The following is a 26,059-nucleotide window of genomic DNA, read 5'->3' as shown; positions in this document are numbered from 1 at the left end:
CCAGAAAAAGAAAAAGAAGTAATTCTAGGAATGCCAGGAAAGGGAAGTCTGTAGGAGGAACGTCTTGACAGAAAACAGAGGAACTGATAAATTTCCCAACATAATTTACTTTGTGGAAAATTGTACTGAGAAGTTTATGATAGATATGGGAATAATTTAAGTGAGATACAAGAAGGGGCACCTGGTGGCTTAGTTGGTTAAGCGTCCGACTCTTGGTTTCGGCTCCAGTCTTGATGTCATGGGTCATGCGATTGAGCCCCGCATAGGACTCCGTGCTCAGCAGGAGGCTGCTTGGATATTATCTCCCTCTACTCCTTCTCTGTTCCCTTGCTCTCTCTCTCTCTCTAAAACAAATAAATCTTTTAAAAAATTAGAAACAAGAAATTTAAGCAAATGAATGCATTGGATGCTCATCAGTAGCTACATAAGATGAGATACTTTTCCATTATAAAATCTTAGGTAGCCATTAGAAGAGTAAATCAGAACCATACCTGATCACATGAAGAGCTCATCTTAAGGTATTGTTGAGTAAGAAAAGCAAGATACAGGGTAAAAATATAGAATATAATCCTGTCTTTGTAAAACATGGACAAACAAGAAAAAACATGTGTATGTGTATGTGTGTGAGATGGGGAAGGAGCAAACAAGCAAAACAGTAAAAGGGGAAAGTGCAGCTTTTTTTAAAGCAGGTATATGAATGTATTTCCCTTATTTGTAAAATTATACACACACACACACACACACACAGTTATAGGTATAAGGAAATTTACTTTAATGGAGAAATATATACCATTTAAATGAGTAAAAGCAGTAGGCATGGTTGTATACAATTTAAACTAAAATATGGATAAAACCATTGAAGGATATAGAAAGAAAATAATTGTTAATTGTTTTTGAAAGGTTTCTTCAAAATATTCTTTAGTTTTGAAAACAATATACAATGATAAGAATCTAAAGATTTTTAATACCATCTGAACTCTCATGGGTTTTGCTTCTATGATAGATTGTTACGGGAAAAAATGCTTTGGCGAGCCTTCATATATTAACTGGGTTCCTTAAAAAGGTCTGTACGATTCACACTTTAGAAGAGAGCCAGATGCAGCGGGACATGTTGAAACTAACTTCCTGCAAAGTAGATCTTATAATGCAAGATCTTCCTTTTAGTTTCTTCCTAATCGTTCTGTATTAAGAATCACCTCTCTCTCTCAATATAAACATTGCATAAAGAGTAACAACTATTACTAAGCACTTGATACGTGCAGAGCAATGTTTTCAAACTTCACATATATTTTCCCTGTTATTCCTAGCAATGGAAAAAGTTAATTTGTTACTGTTTTTCTACTTTTACAGTTGAAACTATTATTTTTCTGATTTTACAGATAAGGGAGGAAACTAACTCACAAAAATGACAAACTTACATGAGGTCACAGGGCTAGGAAATGGTGGGGCTCAGATTCAACTTTTCTGCCTCCTGGACAGCAGTAAAATACAAAGTATACACTTGTTTGGTGAATGTTACTTGTCAGAAAGATTCTGTGTGTGATTCTGAATGTAACTTGAAACAAAACAGTCTTCTTTAAATGGTCACAGGTAGGAAGTCACGGAGTAGAAGCAGCTTGGGCTGGTGGCAGAAATGGTCGGGAAGTCATGGACCGATTGTTCCCACTGGCTCCAGATCTTCTGTCACCTAGAGGATTATTCTATCTAGTTACCATTAAAGAAAACAATCCAGGTAATGCAGACCACTTTATCTTTTAACCACTTAACTTTGCTGAAATCTAAAGTTAATAGTGTTAAAGACTATAAAGTAACCTGAAATACTATAAATATAATCACTGACGACAGCTCACACAAACATAACATTCATATTGAAAGAATAGAGAGATTTTCAAGATAGAGTTTTTTCTGGTTTTAGAAAGTACTATTTTTTTAAAGGGAGAGAACAGTGTTTCTCCTAATTGATAAACTAATACTCAAACACAAAATCTGTAATTTCTTCTTTTAACACTTCACTCTGAATATCATGAATTTTCTCTCCACACTGTAGTCTTCATGCCCTTGACAATTCTGCTATGTACTCTTTAGTTCATGTGAAGTTTGTTATGAAAGCTAGCTCATGGTTTGGATTTTTAGATCTTGGTCTTCAGATGACTCCATAACTAGATTGACCATAATCTTTCTTCTCTTTCAGTACACAAGCTTAATTTTCATCTTACACCTTACATCCTTTGCCCCTCAAATCACATCATGATACTAAGTGTTGCTTTGTTTGTAACTCCATTTTCTTAATTCAGTCTTTTTAGTATTACTTATTTACAAAAGGGAAGGTGCTGCTTTTTTCAGTATGCGTGAAAGAAACAGGCTACTTCATTTACTTCCACTGTTCAGTGTCACTGTTCAGTTTGCCCTACTTTCATTGACTTTTTTCATCCCAAAGGGAGTGTGGAAGGCCAGGATGGGAGCCAAGCAACTAAACGAATTACTTGCTATAATGACAAGTGTAATTAATGTTTCTGTTGAGTCCAGAGTAGCCACCACTGCAAAGCAAGGCCATTCAGTCTGATTAGAATTCTCCACAACACCTTGAAAATGCAAATGCTCCCATTTGACCGAGGTCCATTTTAATAGAAATTTACTTGGTGTACATTGTTTTCTCAGATGAGTAGAATTTGTAAATAGTCTCTGTTTATCATCTTATTAAACTTTAGTGATCATACACTCTTCACCAGATGATTTTAATTAGATTTTACCTTTTGTCTTAATTTTTATTCTAGAAGAAATTTTGAAAACAATGATGACGAGAGGTCTACAAGGGACTGTTGCACTTTCCAGGCAAGCAGGCCAAGAACTCCTCTCAATCCTAAAGTTCACTAAGTCCTAAGTTATAGTGTGTGATGCGTATTATGCTGGATATGTATATATTGATAATATATATTATATTGAATATATATATGAATATATATACAGAGGGAAGCTGAATGTATTTGGCATATTTGAAACTGAAGTCATTTCTTGGTTAACAAGGGAAATTAAGTGAAATTGTCTGGTTATATAGAAAAAGGTGGGGCGGGTACAGCATTCTTTTTTACCTAGGTAATCAAGCCTATAGAAATAGTTGCATAAATGCTAGTAAATGCATATATAATATACATTATTTGCATTTTATATATAGAACCGGAACATGAGTGATGTATCCAGCCACAGACACGAGTCAGGTCTGAAGGTGCTCCTATTGTACCATTGAGTGAATCAAAAGCAAATTACAAAACAGTGTAATCCTGTATGTATAATTTTGAAACCCAGTGGAGAGGGGGTGTGTATGTGAACATAGGAACGTCTCAGAAGCTAAATGGCAGGAGGGAACAGGGAACTCTACTCTTTTATGGTAGCATTTACACAGTGATAACAAATGACTTGTATAAATTTTAAAAGGTTTTCGTTTAAAAATTTTTTTAAATTTACTTTCACTTGCTCATTGTCTCCATTCTATTTCTGTTATATAGAATGCCTTCTGCCTCCATGTTTCTCCCTGGTCATGTTTTTCCTACCTTTTATCCTTTATCATATATTTCTGTTTTCTTCTGGCCTATATGTGTAGGATCAGAGTGAGTGGAGTCTAGAATTTATTGTTAATTGGGCTACGTTCAGAATCAACTGGAGAAGCTTTTTAAGATTATAAATTCCTAAGCGCCACTATACACTGGTGGAATCCTCTGCTGAACAGACCTAAAAACTGCATCTTTTAAAATGTGCTTCCCAGTGTTCCTTAAGGTAATGCACCAAATCTTAGAACTATTGTTTTAAATCGCATTCTTAGTTAATGCTTAGGACAATGCACAGAAAGAGTGGAATTACCCTCCTTTGATGTCCAGAAAGGTCAAATAACTTGTTCAAAGAAGCACAGTAGTTACAGAGTAAAGCCAAGTATGGCAGCATTCAGACACAGATCTGACTTCCAAACACTTTTTTTCAATTTGCTTATACTGCTTTCAGCAGTAAAGATGTCAAAATTAGTATTTACTTGAATCTTATATCTGTAAATATATTCCCCTTCCCAGAAACAGTCATCTGAAATGTTACAATTAAAAAAAAAAAAAAAAAAGGTTAAAAAAATTTAGAACTTTATTGTGGGTTTTTAGTTATAATTTTGGAGAATGGGGTCTTGAATATTTTCAGATAATGTTTGAAACACTGCAAAATCAGCATAGAAGACTTCTATCAATATAGGAGATTAAAAACCGTAGAAATGCTACATTAAAGTCCCCCAAACTTCACATGCATAGCTGTTAATGGACTAAATTGTGTCCCCCCCCAAATTCACATGTTGAAGTCCAAACCTCAAGGTGAGTGTATTTGGAGGTGGGCCTCAAAGAGGTAATGAAGGTGAAAGGAGGCTATCAGGGAGGCCCTGATCCAGTCTGACTGGCCTCCTTCCAAGAAGAGATTAGGACATACAGAGAAACCAGGGATGCTTGCACACAGATGAAAACCATATGAGACGCAGTGGGAAGGCAGCCGTCTGCAAGCCAAGGGGAGAGACTGCAGAAGAAACCCAACCTGCTGACACCTTGCTCTTGGACTTCAGCCTCCAGAACTGTGAGAAAGTAAATTCCTGTTGTTGAAGCCACCCAGCCTATGGTCTTTGTCCTAGTGGCCATAGCAGACTCATAGAGTAATTAAAGACAGGGAAATACGTGCTTTCTGCAAACAAGAGAAAGCAGTGCTAGTGTGAAAGGGGGATGCTGTGTCCTGGTGGTCAGTAACTGTGGCCCGGAGCCCTCAGGAGGAGAGGTGCTCATTCAGCTCTCTGTGTTAAGAGCGAGCTATCAAATACAGGAAGAAAGAGGACCTGTAAAACCGCATCACTTAGCCCAAGGGAAGCAGCAAAAAAACTGCTTGTACCTTGAATGAAAAGAAAAATAGTAATAATCTATTACTATTATAGATTGTGCTACCCTCTGTTGTAGGATTTAATTCATACTGTCTATGTGAGGTAGCAACATTAACATAAAATAATTAACATTAAATGTAAACCATTGATCACCGAGAAGCTACAATAATGAGAGCAGAAAAAAACAAGAACAAAAACAAAAAAAAACTATTAGACACCTAAGGGATATAAACAGTGGAATGAATTATTATATTCAGATTGTGGAATGTTTGACATGTTTAAAGGATTAACATAAAGGAAAGCTCACAAGAAGAAACTGGAAAGAACAAATTGAAGTTGACTTTTAAAAATGAGAGAGACATGGAAATGCATTAGTGTTAATTTGTGCTTACCAAAACAAAAAACAGTGTATTTTAAAACATAGGAGTGATAATATTCCATTCCAAAATTTAGCTGTAGTTCTTTTACTTTTTGTTTCCTTTTTCCCTCATACTGGAAAGAAAAAGGAATACAAATTAAAATAGGACGAAAAAAAAAAGAAAAATTCAGACAGGACTGAAAAGAGGAAACGATTAAGAGAAATATAGCCATGTTAGGAACGCTTATGACTAAATGTAAATCATTCTATGTGTAGATGTAGTATGTTATTCATACATACACTAAAATTACTTTGCATATATAATAATACAATACATACAATGCCTATATCCATTCTGTTTTCATTTTTCTTTTTATGTAAACTTTGTATTGAGGTGGAACATACCTTATAGATTCTATATGTCATAAGTGTCTAGCTTGATGGATTTTTATGAAGTCAGCATCCATTTGTACTACACCCAAATCAAGAAATGGAACATTACCAGCATTCCAGAAGCTCCACCAGATTCCCTTCCCAGTCATCACCTCCCACTCACCAAGGGAAACCATTGCCTGGCTGTTTGTATTAGTTTTTCATTCCTGCATAGCTAACGGCTCTAACTTTACTGGTGTTAGCACAAATTTATGGTCTCACAGTCTTTTTGGGTTAGGAGTGTGGGTATAGTGAGCTGGATTCACTGCTTAGAATCTCACCAGGCTGTAGTAAAGGTGTTGGTCATGGCTGTGATCTCATCTGGGGTTCAGGGTCCTGAATCACTGTTTTCTGGCTGTCGGCTAGGGATAATTCTCACCTTCTACAGGCCTCTCTTGGATCTTTGTACCATGATCACCTCCACGGGCAGTTCACAGAATGGTCGCTTGCTTCTTTATGGCCAGCAGGAGAATTTCTCTACCTTCAAATCTACAGTGAGGGCCTAGAATCTCTTTGAAAGGGCTCATCTGATTAGGTCAAGTTCACCCAGTATAATCTTCCTTTTAATTAATCCAAACTCAACTGATTAGGGACCTTAATTACAACTGCAAAATTTCTTTACTATTGCCATTTAATGTAGCCTAATTACAGAGAGAAATCAAGTCATTCATAAGTCCTACCCACAGTCAAAGGATGGGCATGACACAGTGCAGGTACATCAGTGGGAATGAACCTTGCAGGCCGTCTTAGAATTCTGTTACATTCCTTATACTACAGATACGGTCTTCCTGCTTTGAACCTGTATTAATGAATCATATGGTCTATACCCTTTGGTGTCTAGATTCTTTCATTCAGTAGTGTTTTTGTGAGACTCTTCCATGCCTTTGTGTACAGCAGTGATTTATTCATTCTCACTTCTGTATGTTCTCATTATTTCCATTGTATGAATATATCAAAACTTATCCATTCAGCTGAACACATACCTACCAGTTATCTTCAGCTTTAATAAAAACAGGTTCCCCAAAAGTCACTTTTTAAAAAAATGAGAAACAGAATTCCTAAAATCAAAACCCACAATGGACAGGGTAAACAGCCGAAAAGAGAATTAATGAACTGAAAAAAATTCATAGAGTGCTGCCCAAAAAGATAAAAGGAAAATATGAAGGAACAATAATGATTATGAAGGATAAAACAAGCGAGAGTCCCAAAAAAGAATGTAAGAAAGGCAATATTTGGAAAGATAATGGCTAATATTTTTCCAGAATTGACTTTTTAAAAAGAAGATAGATCCAGGAAGCACAAACAAAAAAAAAGGGAAATCCACACCTAGACATACAGTAGTGACATTGCAAAACATCAAAGACAAAGAGATCTTAAAAGGTGATCAAAGGGAAGGAACAACTCACTGTTAAGCAGGGGTTGGCAAAGTTTTCTGTAACTAAAATACTGGAGCACAACCCTGGCAGTTCATCCGTGTATTGTGTGTGGCTGCTTTGGCCTACAGTGGCAGAGGTGAGTAGTTGCAGCTAAGACCACAGAAACCACGTAGCCCACAAACCACAAAATATTTACCATTTATCCCTTTAATATGTTTGCCAACACTGCTACAAAGGACCTATAATTAAAGTAACAACAGATTTCTTAAACAGTAACAAAGGAAGCCAGAAGCTAGTGGAGTAACATCCTGGAAGTGTTGGGAGTAACGGACCATCTGTTGTGTTCCAACAAAACTCTGACAAGTAAGGCTTTAAAAAGTAGATAAAAATGAGGGAGTTTACCAACAAGAGATCTACAGTAAAGGAACTTCTGAAAGGTGTATTTCAGGGGCACCTGGGTGGCTCAGTAGGTTAAGCGGCTGCCTTCAGCTCAGGTCATGATCCCAGGGTCCCAGGATCGAGCCCCACATCAGGCTCCCTACTCAGCGGGGAGTCTGCTCTCTCTTCTCTGCCAGTTCCCCTGCCTATGCTCCTGCTCTCTCTCTGTCAAATAAGTAAATAAAATCTTTTAAAAAATAACAAATAAATAAATAAAAGATGTATTTCAGGGGAAAGGAAAACCATCCCAGAAGGCTCAAATGGGGGGTGCCTGGGTGGCTCAGTGAGTTAAGCATCTGCCTTCAGCTCAGGTCATGAGCTCAGATCACCCAGCTCGTGTTGTCTTTTGCTCTCTCTCAAATAATAAAATCTTAAAAAAAAAAAAAATGTCTCAAATGGAAGAATTACTGATGGCAAATAAAGTGGGAAATGTGTACATAAAGGCAAACAAACATATAAAATACTAATAATTATAGTGTGATTTATCTGGCTTGAAAATAATAACTAAAATAGTAAACAGTTGCATATAAATAGGGCATTTTGATCAACAGGGTAAAGTGTTCTAAATTCTTTGTATTGTTCAGGAGGCAAAGGAATGACTTAATATGTATGTATGGTAGGATAAATAATAAGCCCTCCAAGATATCCATGTTCTAATCCCTAGAATCTATAAATGTGGCTTTACGTGGCAAAAGGAACGTCACAGATGTGATTAAGGGGTTTCAGATGGGGAGATTATCCTAGATTATCCAGGTGGGCCCTGAGTCAAGTTACAAGTGTCTTGTAAGAGAGAGGGAGAGGGAGATTTTAAATCAAAAAAGAAAGTGTTATGATTTTGAAGATGGAGCAAGGGATGAAGCTCAGACACGGACAGTCCGAAAGCATTGTTAGAATGCACACTAAAGAATGAGAAAAGAATATCACCAGGCAGATATTCACAGTTATAAACTTGAGTGCAACTAGTAAACTAGCCTCATGCTCTATAAAATAAAAATAGAAATACAAATATAAATTGACAAATCTATCATATAGGAAGATTTCACATCACCCCTCAATTACCACTGCATCAAGGAGATACACAAAAATGATAAAGGTAGATTTGAATAGTAGATATAAGGTGGACTTACAATACAGAATTCTGGAAGCAACAGTTAGAGAATACATCAGTATACATGGGGTATTTACAAACCTAATTACATATTCGGCCAAGAGCAAGTTCCCTGTAAAATTCAAAGAATCGGTATCATATAGTCTATATTCTCTGATTATAATGCAATTAGGTTATAAATCACTAAGAAAAAGATATATTTTAAAACTTCATGCATTTGCAAAATTAAAAACATGCTCCTGAATAATTCATAGTTCAAAGAATAATAATTGGCATTTTTAAAATTAATGACAAAATTTCAGTATCAGAATTTAGGGAATGCAGTGGAAGTAAAACTGAGAATGAAATTTACAGCGTTAAGTGCTTATTTTTTTAAAAAAGTCTCAAAATTAATATACTAAGTGTCCAATTTGAAGTTAGAATATGGCCAAGTAGAAAATAGAGACTATAATAAACATAAGAGCAAAAAACAATTTTAAGAGACAATGTCAAAGGGTGAAATTTGAAAAAATCTGTTTATATTGATAAAAAGAAAAGGCACAAATGGGAAGAACACTATGAACACTTTGGTGCCAGTAATTTTTAAACGGAGATGAACTGGACAACATCCTAGAGCAGTGGTACTCAAACCAGCATTCTCCCAGAATCCTCTGGGGGACTTGTTAAACCACAACATTGCTGTTAAGACACCCCTGGAGTTCCTTCAGCAGGACTTGAGAATTTGCATTCTAACAAGTTACCAGGTGTGATAGGTTTAAATAATTCTCCGCAAAGATACCAGGTCCTAATCCCTGGAACCTGTAAATATTACCTTTATGGCAAAGGGTGAATATTACTTTTTAAGACAAAAGATGTAGTTAAGGACCTTGAGATGGGGAGACTATCCTGGATGGTCTGTGTGGGCCTTGAATGCAGTCACAAGTATATCCACTTGTATGGCTAAGAGGAAGAGGAAGATGCCTCCGTAGAGGAGGCGAAGGTGATGTGACCATGGAGGCAGAGACAGGAGTGCTGTAGTCAGGGAAGGCCAACAGCCGCCTTGTCTGGAAGAGGTGAGAACAGATTTTCCCCTAAAGCCTCTGGAGGAAGCATGGCCATGTCATCACCTCGATTTTGGCCCAGTGAAGCCGATTGCAGATTCCTAAACTCCAGAACTGTGAGAGAATATATTTCAGTGGTTAGAAGCCGCCACATTGGCCACAATTTGTTACAGCGGCTCCAAGAAACTAACATACCAAATGCTGCTGCTGCTGCTCTCGGAGGAAAAAAAAGCTTATCAAAACTGATGATAAGACATTTGCAAATATCTTCTCCCATTCTGTCGGTTGTCTTTTGGTTTTGTCAACTGTTCCCTTTGCTGTGCAGAAGCTTTTTATCTTAATGAAGTCCCAATAGTTCATATTTTGCCTTTGTGTCCCTTGCCTTTGGAGACGTGTCTAGCAAGAAGTTGCTGCGGCCGAGGTCACAGAGGATGCTGCCTGTGTTCTCCTCAGGGATTCTGATGGATTCCTGTCTCACATTTAGGTCTTTCATCCATTTTGAGTCTTTTTCTGTGTATGGTGTAAGAAAATGGTCTGGTCTCATTCTTCTGCATGTGGCTGTCCAATTTTCCCAACACCATTTGTTGAAGAGACTTTTTTCCATTGGATATTCTTCCCTGCTTTGTCAAAGATTGTTAGTTGACCATAGAGTTGAGGGTCCATTTCTGGGTTCTCTATTCTGTTCCATTGATCTATATGTCTGTTTTTGTGCCAGTACCATACTGTCCTGATGATGACAACTTTGTAATATAGCATGAAGTTGAGAACTGTGATGCCACCAGCTTTGGTTTTCTTTTGCAGCATTCTTCTACCTATTCGGGGTCTTTTCTGGTCCCATACAAATTTTAGGATTATTTGTCCCAGCTCTGTGCAAAATGTTGATGGTGTTTTGATAGGGATTGCGTTGAATGTGTAGATTGCTCTGGGTAGCATAGACATTTTAACAATGTTCTTCCAATGCATGAGCATGGAATGTTTTTCCCATTTCTTTGTGTCTTCCTCAATTTCTTCATAAGTGTTCTATAGTTTTCAGAGTACCGATCCTTTACCTCTTTGGTTAGGTTTATTCCTAGGTATCTTATGGTTTTTGGTGCAATTACAAATGGGATTGATTCCTTAATTTCTCATTCTTCTGTTTCAGTGTATAGAAAAACAACTGATTTCCGTGCATTGATTTTATATCCTGCCACTTTGCTGAATTCTTGTGTGAGATCTAGCAATTTTGGGGTGGAGTCTTTTGGGTTTTCTACTTAGAGTATCATATCATCTGTGAAGAGTGAGAATTTGACTTCTTTGCTGATTTGGATGCCTTTTATTTCTTTTTGTTAACTGATTGCTGAGGCTAGGATCTCTAGTACGATGTTGAACAACGGTGGTCAGCTAAAGGGCTAGTATTCAAGATCTATAAAGAACTTATCAAACCTAGGACCCAAAAACCAAATAATCCTGTCAAGAAATGGGCAGAAGACACGAACAGACACTTCTCCAAAGAAGACGTACAAATGGCCGACACACAGATGGAAAGATGCTCACCATCCTTATCACCAGGGAAATGCAGATCAAAACCACAATGAGATACCACCTCACACCTGTCAGAATGGCTAAAATTAACAAGTCAGAAAACAACAGATGTTGGCGAGGATGCAGAGTAAGGTGCAACCTCTTGCACTGTTGGTGGGAATGCAAACTGGTGCAGCCACTCTGGAAAACATATGGAGCTTCCTCAAGAAGTTAAAAATAAATAAATAAATAAATAAAATTGCTGTGACCCAGCAATTGCACTACTAGGTATTTTCCCAAAGGACACAAACATTGTGATCCAAAGGGGCACCTGCACCTTAATGTTTATAGCGGCAGTGTCCACAGTAGCCAAACTATGGAAATCCTTGGACAAATGAATGGATAAAGATGTGGTATATATACAATGGAATATGACTCAGCCATCAAAAAAGAAAAGAAATCTTACCATTTGCAATGATGTGGATGGACCTAGAGGGTATTATGCTGAGTGAAATAAGTCAATCAGAGAAGGACAATTATCCTATCATTTCACTCATATATGGAATTTAAGAAACAAAACAGAGGATCAGAGGGGAAGGGAGGGAAAAATAAAATAAGGCAAAATCAGAGAGGGAGACAAACCACAAGAGACTCTTAACTATAGGAAACAAACTGAGGGTTGCTGGAGGGGAGGTGGGTGGGGGGATGGGGTAACTGGATGGTGGGATGTAATGAACACCGGGTGTTTTATGCAACTGATGAATCACTGACCTCTACCTCTGAAACTAAAAATACACTATATGTTAATTAATTGAATTTAAATAAAATTTTAAAAGAAGAAAAAAACTAATGAGAAATAATAAGCCTGAATGATTATATGATTATGAACTCCCCTTCCAAAAAGTTTAAAAGTTCAGATACAGATGGTTTTACAAAGGTGAGTTTTACAAAATTTTGAAAGACCAGATTATTTCAGTTTCATACAAGTTTTTGCAGAGAATCAAGAAAGCGAGCCTCCTTCCTGTAGTAGTCGGGGGAGGAGAACTGCTGTAGCAATCTCCAAATCTATATGGCTTAACAAAATAAACAAGATAAAAGTGATTGCTTGCTCAGGTCACAGGCCAGAATGGTTGTGGGCAGGAGGACAGCTGAGCTCACTGCAGGCAGTTATGCAGGAACGCAGAATTCCCATCCTGGGACGCCACCATCTTCAACAGGAACTTCCAAGGTTGGGGGATGACCCGTGGGCGGTTTTTATGGGCTGGTTTTATAAGTGACTTCCTTCACTCCCTCCTTAATTACATTGGCCAGAACGCTGACACACGACCCCAACCTAATTGCCAAGTTTGCAGAATTAACCCAGCCATCTCAGGAAAGAGAGGAGCTGAAAGGACAAGGCAGAGCACTGGCAGCTCTTGCTCTCTGGGGAGAGTTGTCAGTCTTCGCTCTCCATGACTCAGCTCTGCCTTGTCTGTTCTTCCCCGGGGCCACATTTGACATAGGTCTTACCTGGTGCCACTGCCACACACAGCACATAACCTCTAAGTCACCATGAAGAAGGACAAGAGAATGGAGGGTCACCCACGGGAGGTTTTTATGGGCAAGTTCTGGAAGTAGCATCTATGACTTCTGTTCACTTTCCAATAGTTACAACATCTTGGGGGTGAGAAATTTTGCCATCAGCTTCCTGCTCAACCAAGAGCTCTTCTAAGGCACATTCAAGAGTCACAAGGTGGGTTTTTGTTTTTTTTTTTTTTTTTTTGGAGGGGGGGTAGGCACTGGGTTTCTTTGACAATAGATTTCCTCAAAAACTTAGTAGGTTTCTGATACATTTGCCAATCACTATATCCAGTTTCCTTGCTCCTAGGAACATCGGAGACTCGGGGTTCTTCTATTTTGTACCATCACCACGTTCAGCTTTTAACTTAACATGGTTAGGGAAAAAAAGAATGGTGGATTATGCATGGGAGATTTTTATGAACCAGTCCTGGAAATAGCTTAAGTCACTTCACATTCCATTGGCCAATTTTCAGTCAGATGTGACCAATATAGTTGAACTGTATGCCCAAGAAGTAGAGATGATTCTTTCCCCAACTAATTGTATGAGGCAAGTTTAACCTTAATAACAAAACCAGATAAGGATTGTATAAAAAAGGAAACTTGCCACCAGTCACATCAACGTAGAGGAAAAATATAATAAAATTTCAACAAACTAAGTCTAGCAGTATATATAAAACAGATGATACACCATGACCAAGTTGAGTTTTTCCCAGGAGTATAAGTATGGCTTAATAGAAAAAACTATAAATTCCATTTATCATTCTAATAGATTAAAGGGGGAAAAACACATTATCACCTCAACAGATGTGGAAAAACATTTTTAAGATTTAATACACTTAGAAAACTAGGATGAGTAAGAACTTCCTTAACCTGATATGACCTGTATACCAAAAACTATGGTGAATATTTTTAAGGAAAAACCCTGGAAACATCCAGCATCTCCTTTAAAAATCACGACAAAGATGCCACCTATCACCACTCTTATTCGATATTTCCACTGGAAGTTCTAGCCAGCAAAATAAGAAGAATAAATGAAAAAGGATAGGAAAGGTTGAACAAAATTGAGATTATTCGCAGATGATATCATTTACCAAGAAAACTCCAAAGAGCTACAGAGAAAATATTAGCGATAATAAAGAGCTCAGGAAAGTGGTTGCCTATAAGATCAATATTCAAAAGTCCATTTGTATTTCTATGCACTAGACCCCCAAAAGAATAAAAATGTGCTTTAATAAAACCATTCACAATGAAAACACACTTACTCCCTGTGAAGTGAATCTAACCTCTGCACAAGACTAGCATGCATACATTTTTAAAATATGATTAAAAGACGTTTTAAAGACCTAAACAAATGGAGAGTTACTCAAGAATGTTCAAGAACAGGAAGACTGGGGCGCCTGGGTGGCTCAGTCGTTAAGCGTCTGCCTTCAGCTCAGGTCATGATCCCGGAGTCCCGGATCGAGTCCCACATCAGGCTCCCTGCTCAGATGGGGAGGCGGGGTGTCTGCTTCTCCCTCTGACCCTCACCCCACTTGTGCTCTCTCTCAAATAAATGAATAAAATAAAAAAAAAAAGAATAGGAAGACTCGGTATATTTGATACCAATTCTTCCTGTAGATACAGTACTATTCCAGTCAAAATCCCAACAGTGTGGGGGGCCTGTGGGTCAGTCAGTTAAGTGCATTCAGCTCAGGTCATGATCCCAGAGTTCCAGAATCGAGCCCCACGTTGGGCTCCCTGCTCAGCGGGGAGTCTGCTTCTCCCTCTTCCTCTGCTCCTTCTCTCTCTCTCTCTCAAATAAATAAAATCTTTAAAAAAAAAAAATCCCAAGAAGGTTCTTCCTGGAACTAGAACAAATGGCCAAGAACTAGCAATACACTCTCAGTAAGAACATGGAGGAGCTTGAACCACACAGATGTCCAAGATTATTCAACAATAATAATTAAAACAGTTTTCTTATTGGCCCAAAGATAAACAAATTGAAACAGAATAGAAAACCCATAAAGCAACGTGCATACATATAGATACTGATGATGGAGATGACCCTGCAGATGAAATGGAATGTTCTGTAACTAGTACTGGTACAAGCGACTGTCAGTTCACAACCTCAGGAGTTCCCCAGGTAAAATGAGAAACTGGCCCCCATACACAGAGGGAAGGAAGAGACCAAAGAAAGAGGCCGCCCGCTCCGGATTGGTGGGTGGCAGGTTTAATAAACAGGGAAAGTCACAGACAAGGCTTATTTTGGGCAGCAGGAGGATGAATAGATCTCAGCACCCACCCACCAGAATCTTACACGTTTGCATAGAGGCCTTAACAGGGTTCAGCCACGTACACCATCTTGATGGTCTCAACCACACATTGCTCTCAAAGCCGTGTCTTTGAAAATGGCTCCAGCTGTGGCAACAGTGGGCAGAACACACATTCCAAGGAAAGGAAAGGGGGTAAGGAGCCCTCCCTTGCCAGGGTGCAGCTAGTGGGTCAACAAGCCGTCACATCTTTTTTTCTTTTTCTTTCTTTCTTTTCTTTCTTTCTTTCTTTCTTTCTTTCTTTCTTTCTTGAGAGAGAGAGAGAGCACATGCATGCTGGGGGGAGGGGCAGAGGGAGAGGGACAGAGAATCTCAAGCAGACTCCCTGCTGAGCACAGAGCCTGATCTCATGTCCCTGAAATCATGACCTGAGCCAAAACCAAGAGTCAGACACTTAACTCACCTACCCAGGTGCCCCAGTGGCAGTCACATCTTTCCTGATGACCTTCTCCAACAGTCTTTCTCCCTCAATCACTAATGTGGATTAAAGAGTAAATGAGAAAACTGAACTTTTTGAGTTTTAGAAAATACATAGGTGAATATCTTTAATGATATCAGGGCACAAAAGCATCTCTATAAACTATGAAAAAATACATGTATTAAAGGAAAAGACTGATCATACATTAATAGTACAGAGTTTTCTTCCTCAAAAGACACCATATAAAGAAAATGAAGAAACAAGTTTGCAACATGTATAGACCTTCATAGCCAGAACAAATAGAGAATTCTTAGCAAATCAACAAGTAGAAAAGCATCAGTAAAAATCCAATATAAATATGATTAAATGACAACAGAGAAAAAACTTACCTTATTACCATAATATTACTATATTATTAGGAAAATGCAAATCATGACTCAAAGGAGTTATCATTTTAGAAAACTAAGCAGTCTAACAATTCCAAGTATCAGTGAAGATAGGCAGTAAGGTAACTCTTCCTGCTGATAGAGGGCAAACTGGCCCAGCCTTTCTGCAAAGCAATTTGGCATTATCAAGTAAAGTGAAAGATAATTATACTGTATTGTCTAGAAACTCCACTTCTAGATACTGATACTAGAACACCAAGAGGCATATAAAAAAAGCTTTAACATTAGCCATAATAAGAAAACCTGGAAGCAACCTAAAATTCATTGACCAAAGAATGGATAAATTAATAGTGGAATATATCAGTGAAAATAAGTGAATTATTCATCAACATAAATTGCACAAAATGTTGAACAGAAAACTCAAGTTGGAACATTTATAAAAGGATATTTAATAGTAAAAAGTTCATTTATGTATTGCTTAGAGATATACACATACATATGGTGGGCAGAATGATGTCCATGCCCTACCTATGCCCTGGAACCTGTAGATATGTTCCATTACATGGGGACATTACAGATGTAATTAAAGATATAGACCTTAACATAGGGAGACTATCTAAGGTTACCTTGGTGGACCAAATCTAATCACGTGAGCCCTTGAAGGCAGAGAACTTGCTCCAGTGGATTGAATTAGAGCAATGCACACATGGGGTACGAGGCTTCAAACATTGTTATTTTTTTTTTTTAAGCTGACTGGCGGCTACATTAGTGTCCATGTTTTCATTACAGGTAGCTATTCTGCATAACAAAGTACCATCACCCCCACCCCCAAATGGCAGCGTAAAACAACAAACCTTTATTTTGGAGGGTCAGAAATTTGGGAGGTTATCTGGGTGGTTCAGGCTCAGGGTCTCTGGGGTTACAGTAAAGTGGTCAGCTAAGGCCATAGTTATGTCAAGACTCAAATAGGGATTAATGATCCACTTCTAAGATCACTCATACGGCTATTAGCAGAATTTAGTTCCTTGGCAATGGGCTTCTCCATAAGGCTGCTCACAGCATGGATTCTCCCAGAGAAAGGATCTGAGAGCCAGAGACCAAGATGGAAGCTGTCATCTCCTATAACTTGATCTCAGAAGTAACATAACATCACCCTGCTGCATTCTCTTGCCCAGGGGAAGCCCCCCGAAGTCTCAACCCGTTACAACATCAGCTCAGCATCTGGAACTCATCATCTTGTTTCTAACCTACAGCACCCAATGGCTCTGCTCTCTCTTTTTAAGATTTTATTCCCAAGCAATCTCCACACACAACATGAAGCTTGAACCCACAGCCCCAAGATCAAGAGTCGCATGCTCCGTGGTCTGAGCCAGCCAGGTGCCTTACCTAATGGCCCTATTCTATGTAAGGTAGCAGACAGCTGATGTGCAAATCATCATAAATACTCTCCAGTGGAGGACGTGAGATGCAGTGACCAGCACGTTAACAAGACACCAGTGTAGAGTGGGGCTAAAAACGCAGGTCTAGGAGCGTATGAGACCCCTCAGGTGTCATTCCTTAACTACAGCAAATGCACCAACTCCTTATCTGTGGACCTGTGAGCTAAAGAGGCATGGGGTCCACCTCACCCACACCCAGCCTATGATGTTGGACCAAGCATACAGTAAGTGCTGTGGGTATTGCTGTTCAAAAGGAGAGAAAATGGAGACGCAAAGGGGTCACTGGTCCATAGCAATTCTGAAATTCAGTCAAGCAACTGTTGGGCTTGGTCCTACTGCAGCCCAGAACCGACTCGCTATGGCTCTCGGTCCCCTCATCGAAGTTCTTGGTTTGTCCTCTGATTTCTTTCATCACTAAAGTAGCACGGGATTGCCTCTGAGTAGTTTTCTCAGGCTGGGTCCTGCTTTATAGATGTCTAGAGGTCCAAAATGTCTTTTCCTTTTGTATGTCCTGTCCTCCTCAGTTCAAACTATTAACACTGATATAGGCCTCTTTAAAATGTTTTGGGGTTAATTCCATTAGCGTTGTGACGCACATCGATCTCTTCAGGATAACTTCATTACCTTGGCTTGTGCTGAGATGTCTTGGGGTAATGTCTTTAAACTTCCAGGAGGCCCTATTGTTTGAGTCTGTGAGGCACATTCATGAAATCTTTAGAGGGCCTTTATTGTGACCGAACATGACCTGAGGCACCACCTTGGCTTCTGAGGTCATAGACAAGGATTTCATGGTCATACCTGTGGCTTCATCATCAGGCCATGGTTTCCTGAGCATGCCCTGAATTTGATTTTTCTTCGAGATGGCCCAGTGAAAACAACTTAAGCTGAGCTTCACCATCATCCTCAGAAATCTCTAAACTCCGACCACATTGGCTTAGCTCACTGGCAGAGGCAGTGGGATTGGCAAGAAAACCTCATGCATGAAGTAAAGAATGGGGAAGGAGAGGGACAGAGGTGCGAGCTCTCTGCGGTCACCGGGGAGGCTTGCTGTTGTCTCAGCTTCTGTGGGCACTAGGGGCGTGCGTGTGCAAACGTGCCATGACAACTTTCTGGGAGTGGACTATCACACGAAGGCCCACCTGCTCTGGTCAGCCAGCACTAAGGAGGGAAAACTCCAGGACGCTGCAGTGTGGAGAATGGAAAGGGTCTGAGCTTTTACCCTGCTTGAAGCTAACTGGTCAGTCTGACAGTGTCACTGTTGGCAGAAGAAAGCTTCTGGGTCAGAGACAAGGAACTTTACTACTCAGCACAGAGATTTGTGTGAGCATCAGCGTATGTTCATCTGTTTCTCCTGGCCCCCGAGTCCTACGGGAGCAACATGAACGGACCCCGACAAAACCCTGACACACACAGGGGTTTGCATCCTCGGAGAGAAACCCTGAATTCAGGGAACCCTAATTTTTTATTCTGGGCATTAAGCGTGACTTTCCTTTGCTGTGGAGAGACACTAGGTTTTGAGACTGAAGAGTAAGAATGCCTGCTCTTTGCTCTAGAAGTGTCTTCTCTTTGCTTTGGAGACACTATCCTTATCTTCCAAGGACGTTCACTCTACACATATTCTTGAAAATATAACCTAGAGCGAAGGGCAGTTTGTGCCTTGCTTGGGAGACATGAAGAAATGTTTACAAGAGACCAAACTGCATCTTTAGCCAAGTGGGGGAAAGACACCAGGGACTGGGAGCAGTGGCTGTACGTGCCTGGTGAGACGCAGCAGTGAGTGTCACAGTGTGGGCAAGAGTCCTGGAGACAGCGTCTCTCTGGCTCAGAGGCTATTTCCCCAGCGTGGCCCTGCCACGATAGGGTAATGGTAGGGATTCTGGAAGGATAGGTCCAATCTTATTCTTCAAGTCAAATGACACCACGACTAGGGCTACACCAAGCAGCTAATTCAAATGGGTAGAGATTAGGGAAATGGAACTGTTTACCATTGCCAGAATTCAGGACACATCGGTGAGACTCCCGAAGCTTGGCAGCCCTACTAGAGCCTTCGGTTGCAGCTTCAGGGTGCTCTTCGTGTTCTACTGATCTAGCTCAAGGGCTGGAAAACCACAGCTCACAAGCCAGATCTGGCCCACCATCTGTTTTTGTAAATGCAATTGTATTGGGCCATACCCATGCTCACTCGTTTGCTGTTGTGATATGTTGGCAGAGTTGAACAGTTGCCCGAAAGCTTAAAATATATACTGTTCGGCCTTTTCCAGAAAGTTTGCCAACCTGTTTTTGGTACTCAGGATGAAAATAGAGCAATGCTTCTCAACTCTTGCCGCACACTATAATTGCCTGAATAGATTTCAAAATACAGTGATGCCAGGAGCCCCGTCATAGACCGCTGAATAAGTGTCTTGGAGAATGAGAGCTGACAATTGGTATCTTTTCCAAACTCCCCACATGACTCCAATATGCAGCTAGGACTGACAACCACAGGAGTACAGGCTTGGGGAAGGGAGGCTCATATCCTTCACAGGTGCAGTGAAAAAGGCAGAAGTCTGGGCAGCGCCCCTGTCTCAGAATAAAGGAAAAGGGGACACTACAGTGTTGAGGACTGGACTAGCCCTGAACTGGCCCCAAGGAAACCACCTTGGACCCAAGAGGAAAGCCTGAACCAATGGCCATTAGGTCCCTTGCTTTGCTGCCTGCTGAGCATCTCACCATAATTCACACACGAGTCAGAGAACTGACAGCTGGCGCCAGGCTCTGTTCCCAGGAGGGACGCAAACCTGGGCTGACGGGCGAAGTCAGACCTTCAGCACCTGGGGATCCTATTCTGTTTCAGGTGCAGGTGATCGTTAATGGCGTGTGCCACAGCTGCAGGTGCTGGTAATGAAGACTCTGAAAGCGATGATGTAGACTTTGAGAGCTGGTCATAAAAAGCATTACAGCTTCAGTCTGACTGTCTTGGATCACTCACTCTGGAGGAATCCGACACCACGTTCGTGAGGACACTCAAGTGGCCCCGTGGAGACGTTCATGTAGCGAGGGAGCATCTCCTGCCCACAGCCAAGTGACTGAATCACGGGGAGGAGGAGCCTCCAACCCCAGTCAAGCCTTCACACAACGACTGCAGAGCCAGCCAACATCCTGACCGCAATTTCATGACAGAACCACCCACGTGAGCCAGCCTCAAATTCCTGACCTACAGAAACTGTCCGGTAGTACACGGGTGTTGTTTTGAACTTCGACGTTAGGGGCGGTTTGTTACACAGTAATGGGTAACTAATAAAACCAGCAAACCAAACAGGTTTATATTCAGTGTTGAACTTTTCAACTTCATTTATAACATGCACAATATTGTTAGATGTTGAATCTTCAACAGAATGAATACCCAAAAAAGTTTATTCAGTTCCTTGAACTGAATTTTTAAAATTTTGAACCAATTTTGGCATTGACTTAAACTGATTTCTTTTGATGCATCTGAGGACATTAATATAAAACTGTCATCATTTATCTCCAAAGTTCTGCTAATGAAACACATCAATAATTATAGCCTTGTTTTTCATATGTGAAATAAGAAAAACTGGAAATTATTTTAGAATAATCACTTGAATTACCTAAATGAAAAGTCATGCTTCAAAAAGTGATATATAAATGTGCTTTCTGCAGTAGCATGTGATAAACAACGGTCTTTGAACAGTCATGTTAAAATAATTAGTGATTTCGGAAGTAGATGGGGCTGTGTATTTAGTGACTGCTAAGTGCCGGTATTTCCCTGGCTCCTACAGTGTGTATGAAATGCTATTTTCTTTCATTAGTTTTCTAAGTTTAAACAAATGTAGTCAAAATTTAGAGGACTTAGAATAAGCTTTGATGCCGTTGTAGGACACTTAGAGTGAATTACAGCATGGGCTCCAGGTCCCCAATGTATCTAAAACCCAATTTATGATAGGCAGCAAAGAGGAAAAAAATGCATTGTTCTGCTGAAGTATATTGGTTAATATCAGCATGTGTTTATAGTGTTCAGTTAGTATAAAGAGTGTGTGTGTCCATAAATTAACCACAGACTATTTGATAGTGTATCACCGTTTGGATGTAATCCTAAAGTATATAGTTACCTCAACCAATTTGAAATTCAGTTCTCTTTTACAGCTTTCTTAAATTAAAAAGAACATTATTTTTGGCCTAACACTCCTCCATCAACATCTGTATGTGCAGTATGTCCATTGTGGGGATTTTAAAATTATGTCCACAAATTCTTTGACACTCATCCCTCCAAAAGGTGGAGCCTACTTCTGCACCCCGAGTGGGCTTAGTGATTCCCATCTAGGGATGACCCATGCCAGGGGGAAAACAGTTAACTACGATGAAACAGAAATCATAACCACAATGAAGTATATGTAGAAATTTATTTCAAAAAGTGAAAATAAAAGGGATAGCCAAAATGCTTCCTATATTAACAAACAATAAAAAACTGCTCACTTTTAGATAACTGGTCAAATTAACAATCATATTGAAAATTATGAGATGGAAAAGCACCACATGTGAACTCTTGTGAAATACAGTTCGAGAAGTATGTAGAGAGAAATACACCCCCCCAAATGCATCCATCAGAAACAAACAAAAAATAGACAAAATAAGGAAATATTCAACCCAGCAAGTTACAAAAAGGATAAGAATAAACTATCAGAAAGTATAAAGAAATAATAGAAGAAAGTAATAAGCCAAGATGGAGGAATTCATCCCAAAAGAAAAAAAAATTAATAAAACATAAGAGAATCTGAGGAGTTAAAAACAAAAACACGTTCTCCGGAAAGATTAACTAGATAGACGTCTAATAAAGTAGAAAGAAAAAGAGAAATGAGGCACAAATAAATATTAGGGATGAAAAGATCATATTTGCAAATAGAGTATAAATGTTTAAAAAATCATAAGAAAATACCATGAGTAACTTTATAGCAATAAATTTGAAAACAGATGAAATGGATAATTTCCTTAAAAAATAAAACTTACTAACTTGTGAAAAATAGAACACTTTAAAGGGTCTATGACATTTAAAGCCATTGATTAGTTGAGTATCTGCCCATTCTACCCTTGCCCCATAAAATAAAAGCACCAGGTGATTTTATAGGTGAGTTTTACCAAACATTCAAGAATCCTAACTCTTTTTATGATACTAGTATATCATTGATAGCAAAACCAAATGGAAACAATATAAGAAAATTATAGGTCAATCTCACTTATGAATATAAATAAGTACAAGAAAGATCATAAGTTGATTTTATTTGTGAACAAGGATGCAAAATTTGAAAAAAATATTTGTAAAACTCACAAGTATTACTAGTAATAATGGCACTGATCATGACGAAGTAGGGTTTATCCCAAGAATGCAAGAATGGTTCAACATTAGAAAATCTATTTATGTAATCCACCTCAAGGACTGAGGAAGGAAAAACAACAACTTGTCATTTAAATAGAGTAGAAAAAGCATTTGATAAAACTCATCATCCATTCATGACTTTAAAATATAAGCAAAGAACAGAAAGATACTTCCTAATAGAGTATTATGTGCCCAGACCTATACATGTGGATCACATCTGGTACTTAAAACAGTCCATCTTAAAGCTCATCAAGAAACAAGGAAGACTGTTTACTAAGAGGTCTCGCCAGCACAGTAAGATGAGAAAAAAGACGTGACCTTCTGCAGGCACTGTCCTCAGAGCTACCTGCAAGCTGTGACAAAGCTCCACGTTATAGAGGCACAAGGAGCTGTTAAATTAAGGACTTAATGTAATTAATGAATTAAAAATGTAATTAATTGTAATCTTGTAACAACTACAAAACCATTTCTAGTAAGACATGTCAAAACGTATATTCTTTTGTTGCTAGAAAAGGTACCTTTCACTTCCTAAAGACTGTCCGTTTTGTTATTAGGAATGAAGCTATGACAACACAGAGTTCTGTCTGATTTCTCTCTCTTTTCCAGCAATGGCTAGAATGCTAACCACAGAGCCTCTGGGAGATCGGACCCAAGCAGTAAAGCAGTTTCTTCAACATTTCTAGCACCATAACTTGACTGGATCCCCTAGAAGAGAGTCTGACATGAACAGCATGTCAGACCAAATCTCAAGAAGCATTTTTTAAATCTCTGTAAAACTATCGATAAAGATCTGCCTGTGTGGGTCTCGTATGGGAACTGGACAGCCCACCTTACACTGAGCATCTGCCAGAACAGGATCTTCAAACTTTATTGCTTGCATTCCTCTAAACACATTTTGGGAAAATACATACCACTTCACATTATTTTTTAAATTGATAACTAACATTTGCCATCATAAATTTAAATAAGTTTAAGATCATTTCCAGTGGCATTTTAAACTTACATTTTTTAAAAATGTTATATCATTCTTTTAAATGTATCTAATAGAATCTAAATACAATAGCAATTTGATTCCCACCATCATCGTATCATCTGTGGTCACACCACCCTCGGTGTGACCGATCTCATCTGATACCATCATCAATATAATAATACAAGGACAAACTCTTCAACAGTCAGACATTTAACATCATTCATTGGGTCAGTACTTTTATTCCACTTTACTCACAGAATTATACCATATTTTAGTGTTTAAAATATTTTTATTTACCCCCTATAATACTGTTCTGTAACAAAATATGAATATAAGCTGAAATTTTAAAAAATTAGTTTCCTGTGACCAGACTATAGGTATTAAAAACACATTTTTCTAAGTTATTAAGTAACTACTAGAACACAAATGATAAAAACATAAGAGAAAAAAGAATAAAACAACAACACAGCAAATCTAAGACACATATGGTTTATGGTGAAAATTGAGTAGAACAGGAGAGGAAGAATGGAGCAAAAGTGCTATTTGAAGAGTTCATGCCTCAGAATTTTCCAAAAAATGACTAAAGACATCAAATCACAGATTCAAGTGGTTTTACAATCCCAAACAAAAAAATCCACACCTAGAGACACCACAGTAAAACTGTCTAAGTCCAAAAACAAAGAGAAAATCAAAGCAGCTGGGGAAGGGTACGGTGAGGGATCCATTCCTTACGAGGATTAATAAAACTCTTGATTCTTTGCAACAGACACAGTGAACTCCAGAAGATGCAAGACACTGTCCCGTGATGAAAGACAAGGACTGCCAAAGACGCGGGAAGAGTGGAGATCGATACAAATCGATACAAAGAGTACCTATGACAAACACAAACTAATATACAGGCTTATATGGCAATAATGTCTTGTGGGTTTTAACATATAAAGAAACACTTGAAAGCAATAGTACAAAAAAACAACAGTATTGAAGTTATCCTACGATCCCTGAATTGTCCTCCAGTAAGTGGTTAAAGTGTTAATTTATATGAGATATTAAGTCAATATGAATTGTTATAAATGCTACGATAACCTTGAATAATAAACCACACAAATTTTATTCATAAAGTTAATAGAAGGATATGAGGATAAAAAATACTCATGAAGACTATGGGTGCCTGGGAAACAAACACAACCTCATGAGTCCAAAAAAAGACAAAAAAGAACACAAAAGCAACGAGACGATTAGAAAACTATGAAACTTATCTATGATTATATTATATAAAGGAGCTAAATATTATTATTAAAAAACAAAGATTGTTAGACTGGATAGAGAACACTGACATTTTAAAGGCATATGCAACTCTAGAAAACTATGGTCATCCAGGTTTGCAAATACTAACATTAGGAAAGACAACAGCACTCACACGTGTATCAGAACAGCTGTAACAGACACTGTTGGTTGTCCTTCCGTATCTGTTCTCCCCACCTTCTTCGGCAACAGAACTCCTCACTTTTAGCTGGACATAGGGCTACCAGGAATAAAGATATTTTCCAGCTGCTCTTGAAGCGAGGGATTGACACGAGAAAAACTTCTTGCCAAAGGATGCAAGTGCGTGTTGTGTGTGACTTGTGAAGGGTACCCTTACAGCAAGCGAGCACGCTCATCTTGCTTCCTTTGTGCTGACCGTGCGGTGCACAGCCCAGCTGCAGCTTGCCTGAGCTGTCAACCCGGACCACGAAGTGGAAAAGCAGTGTGAGAACAGTGAAGCAGCAACTCAGAAACCTAGGTCCAGGTACATACATAAGAAACCTGGGTCTGTCATGATTACGGAGCTTTCATAACAGCCCTGAACTGCTTACATCTGGACTTCATTTACAAAAGAGAGAAATTTCTTGTTTAAGAAATTTGCTTTGGAATTTTTGTCAGAGCGAAAACTAATTAATATTGAATTCTCAAGAACTCCCCCCCCCAAATTAAAGAACATTAACATCCCTCTAAAAAGTAGATCTTGGTCTAGTATCCAAAAATATATATATATATTATATTATATTATATTATATTATATTATATTATATTATATTATATTAAAATAATATATATATATTTAAAGTCTTATAACTCAACAACAAAAATTAAAAAAAAATAAAGTATTTATATAGCTATCTCTTCAGAGAAGATACACAAATGGCCAACAAACACATGAAAAGATGCACATCATTAATCAGAGAAATTCACGTCAAAACCACAATGAGATACCACTTCACATCCACTAGGATGGCTACGACTGGGAAAAAAACAAAACAGTAAGTGTTGGTGAGGATGTGAAGATTTTGGAGCCCTCGTACACTGCTGAGAATATAAAATGTGGCAGCTGCTATGGAAAACAGTTTTGTGTTTCCTCAAAAAGTTAAAAATAGAACCACCAGCAATTCTGCTCCTATGTACATACCCCAAAGACCTGAAAAC

The 26,059-nt window shown here is 38.8% G+C and overlaps 1 protein-coding gene across 10 annotated transcripts in view; it reads left to right on the top strand.

Annotated features, from left to right (window-relative positions):
- Positions 1 to 24,709, top strand: part of N6AMT1 (N-6 adenine-specific DNA methyltransferase 1) — a 34,954-nt gene extending 10,245 nt beyond the window's left edge. For 2 of the 10 annotated variants that reach the window (XM_008701774.2, XM_040621071.1), the window contains exons 5-8: positions 1,591 to 1,732; positions 2,775 to 2,832; positions 12,791 to 12,875; positions 23,233 to 24,503. In XM_008701774.2, coding sequence (XP_008699996.1) covers positions 1,591 to 1,732; positions 2,775 to 2,832; positions 12,791 to 12,854 — 264 coding nt within the window. In that variant the 3' untranslated portion in view covers positions 12,855 to 12,875; positions 23,233 to 24,503. Of the gene's footprint in view, positions 1 to 1,590; positions 1,733 to 2,774; positions 5,597 to 12,790; positions 12,876 to 23,232 lie in introns of those variants that run through there. The other 8 variants (XM_008701776.2, XM_040621073.1, XR_005832147.1 and 5 more) reach the window with 7 other exon arrangements.
- Positions 24,710 to 26,059: the final 1,350 nt, after the last annotated feature.

This window comes from Ursus maritimus, unplaced genomic scaffold, assembly GCF_017311325.1.
Source record: "Ursus maritimus isolate PB19 unplaced genomic scaffold, ASM1731132v1 scaffold_4, whole genome shotgun sequence".
In the NCBI taxonomy this organism is placed as follows: Eukaryota; Metazoa; Chordata; class Mammalia; order Carnivora; family Ursidae; genus Ursus; species Ursus maritimus.
The sequence above is the reverse complement of the archived record's forward strand: the minus strand, read 5'-3'. Positions and strand labels throughout refer to the sequence as shown.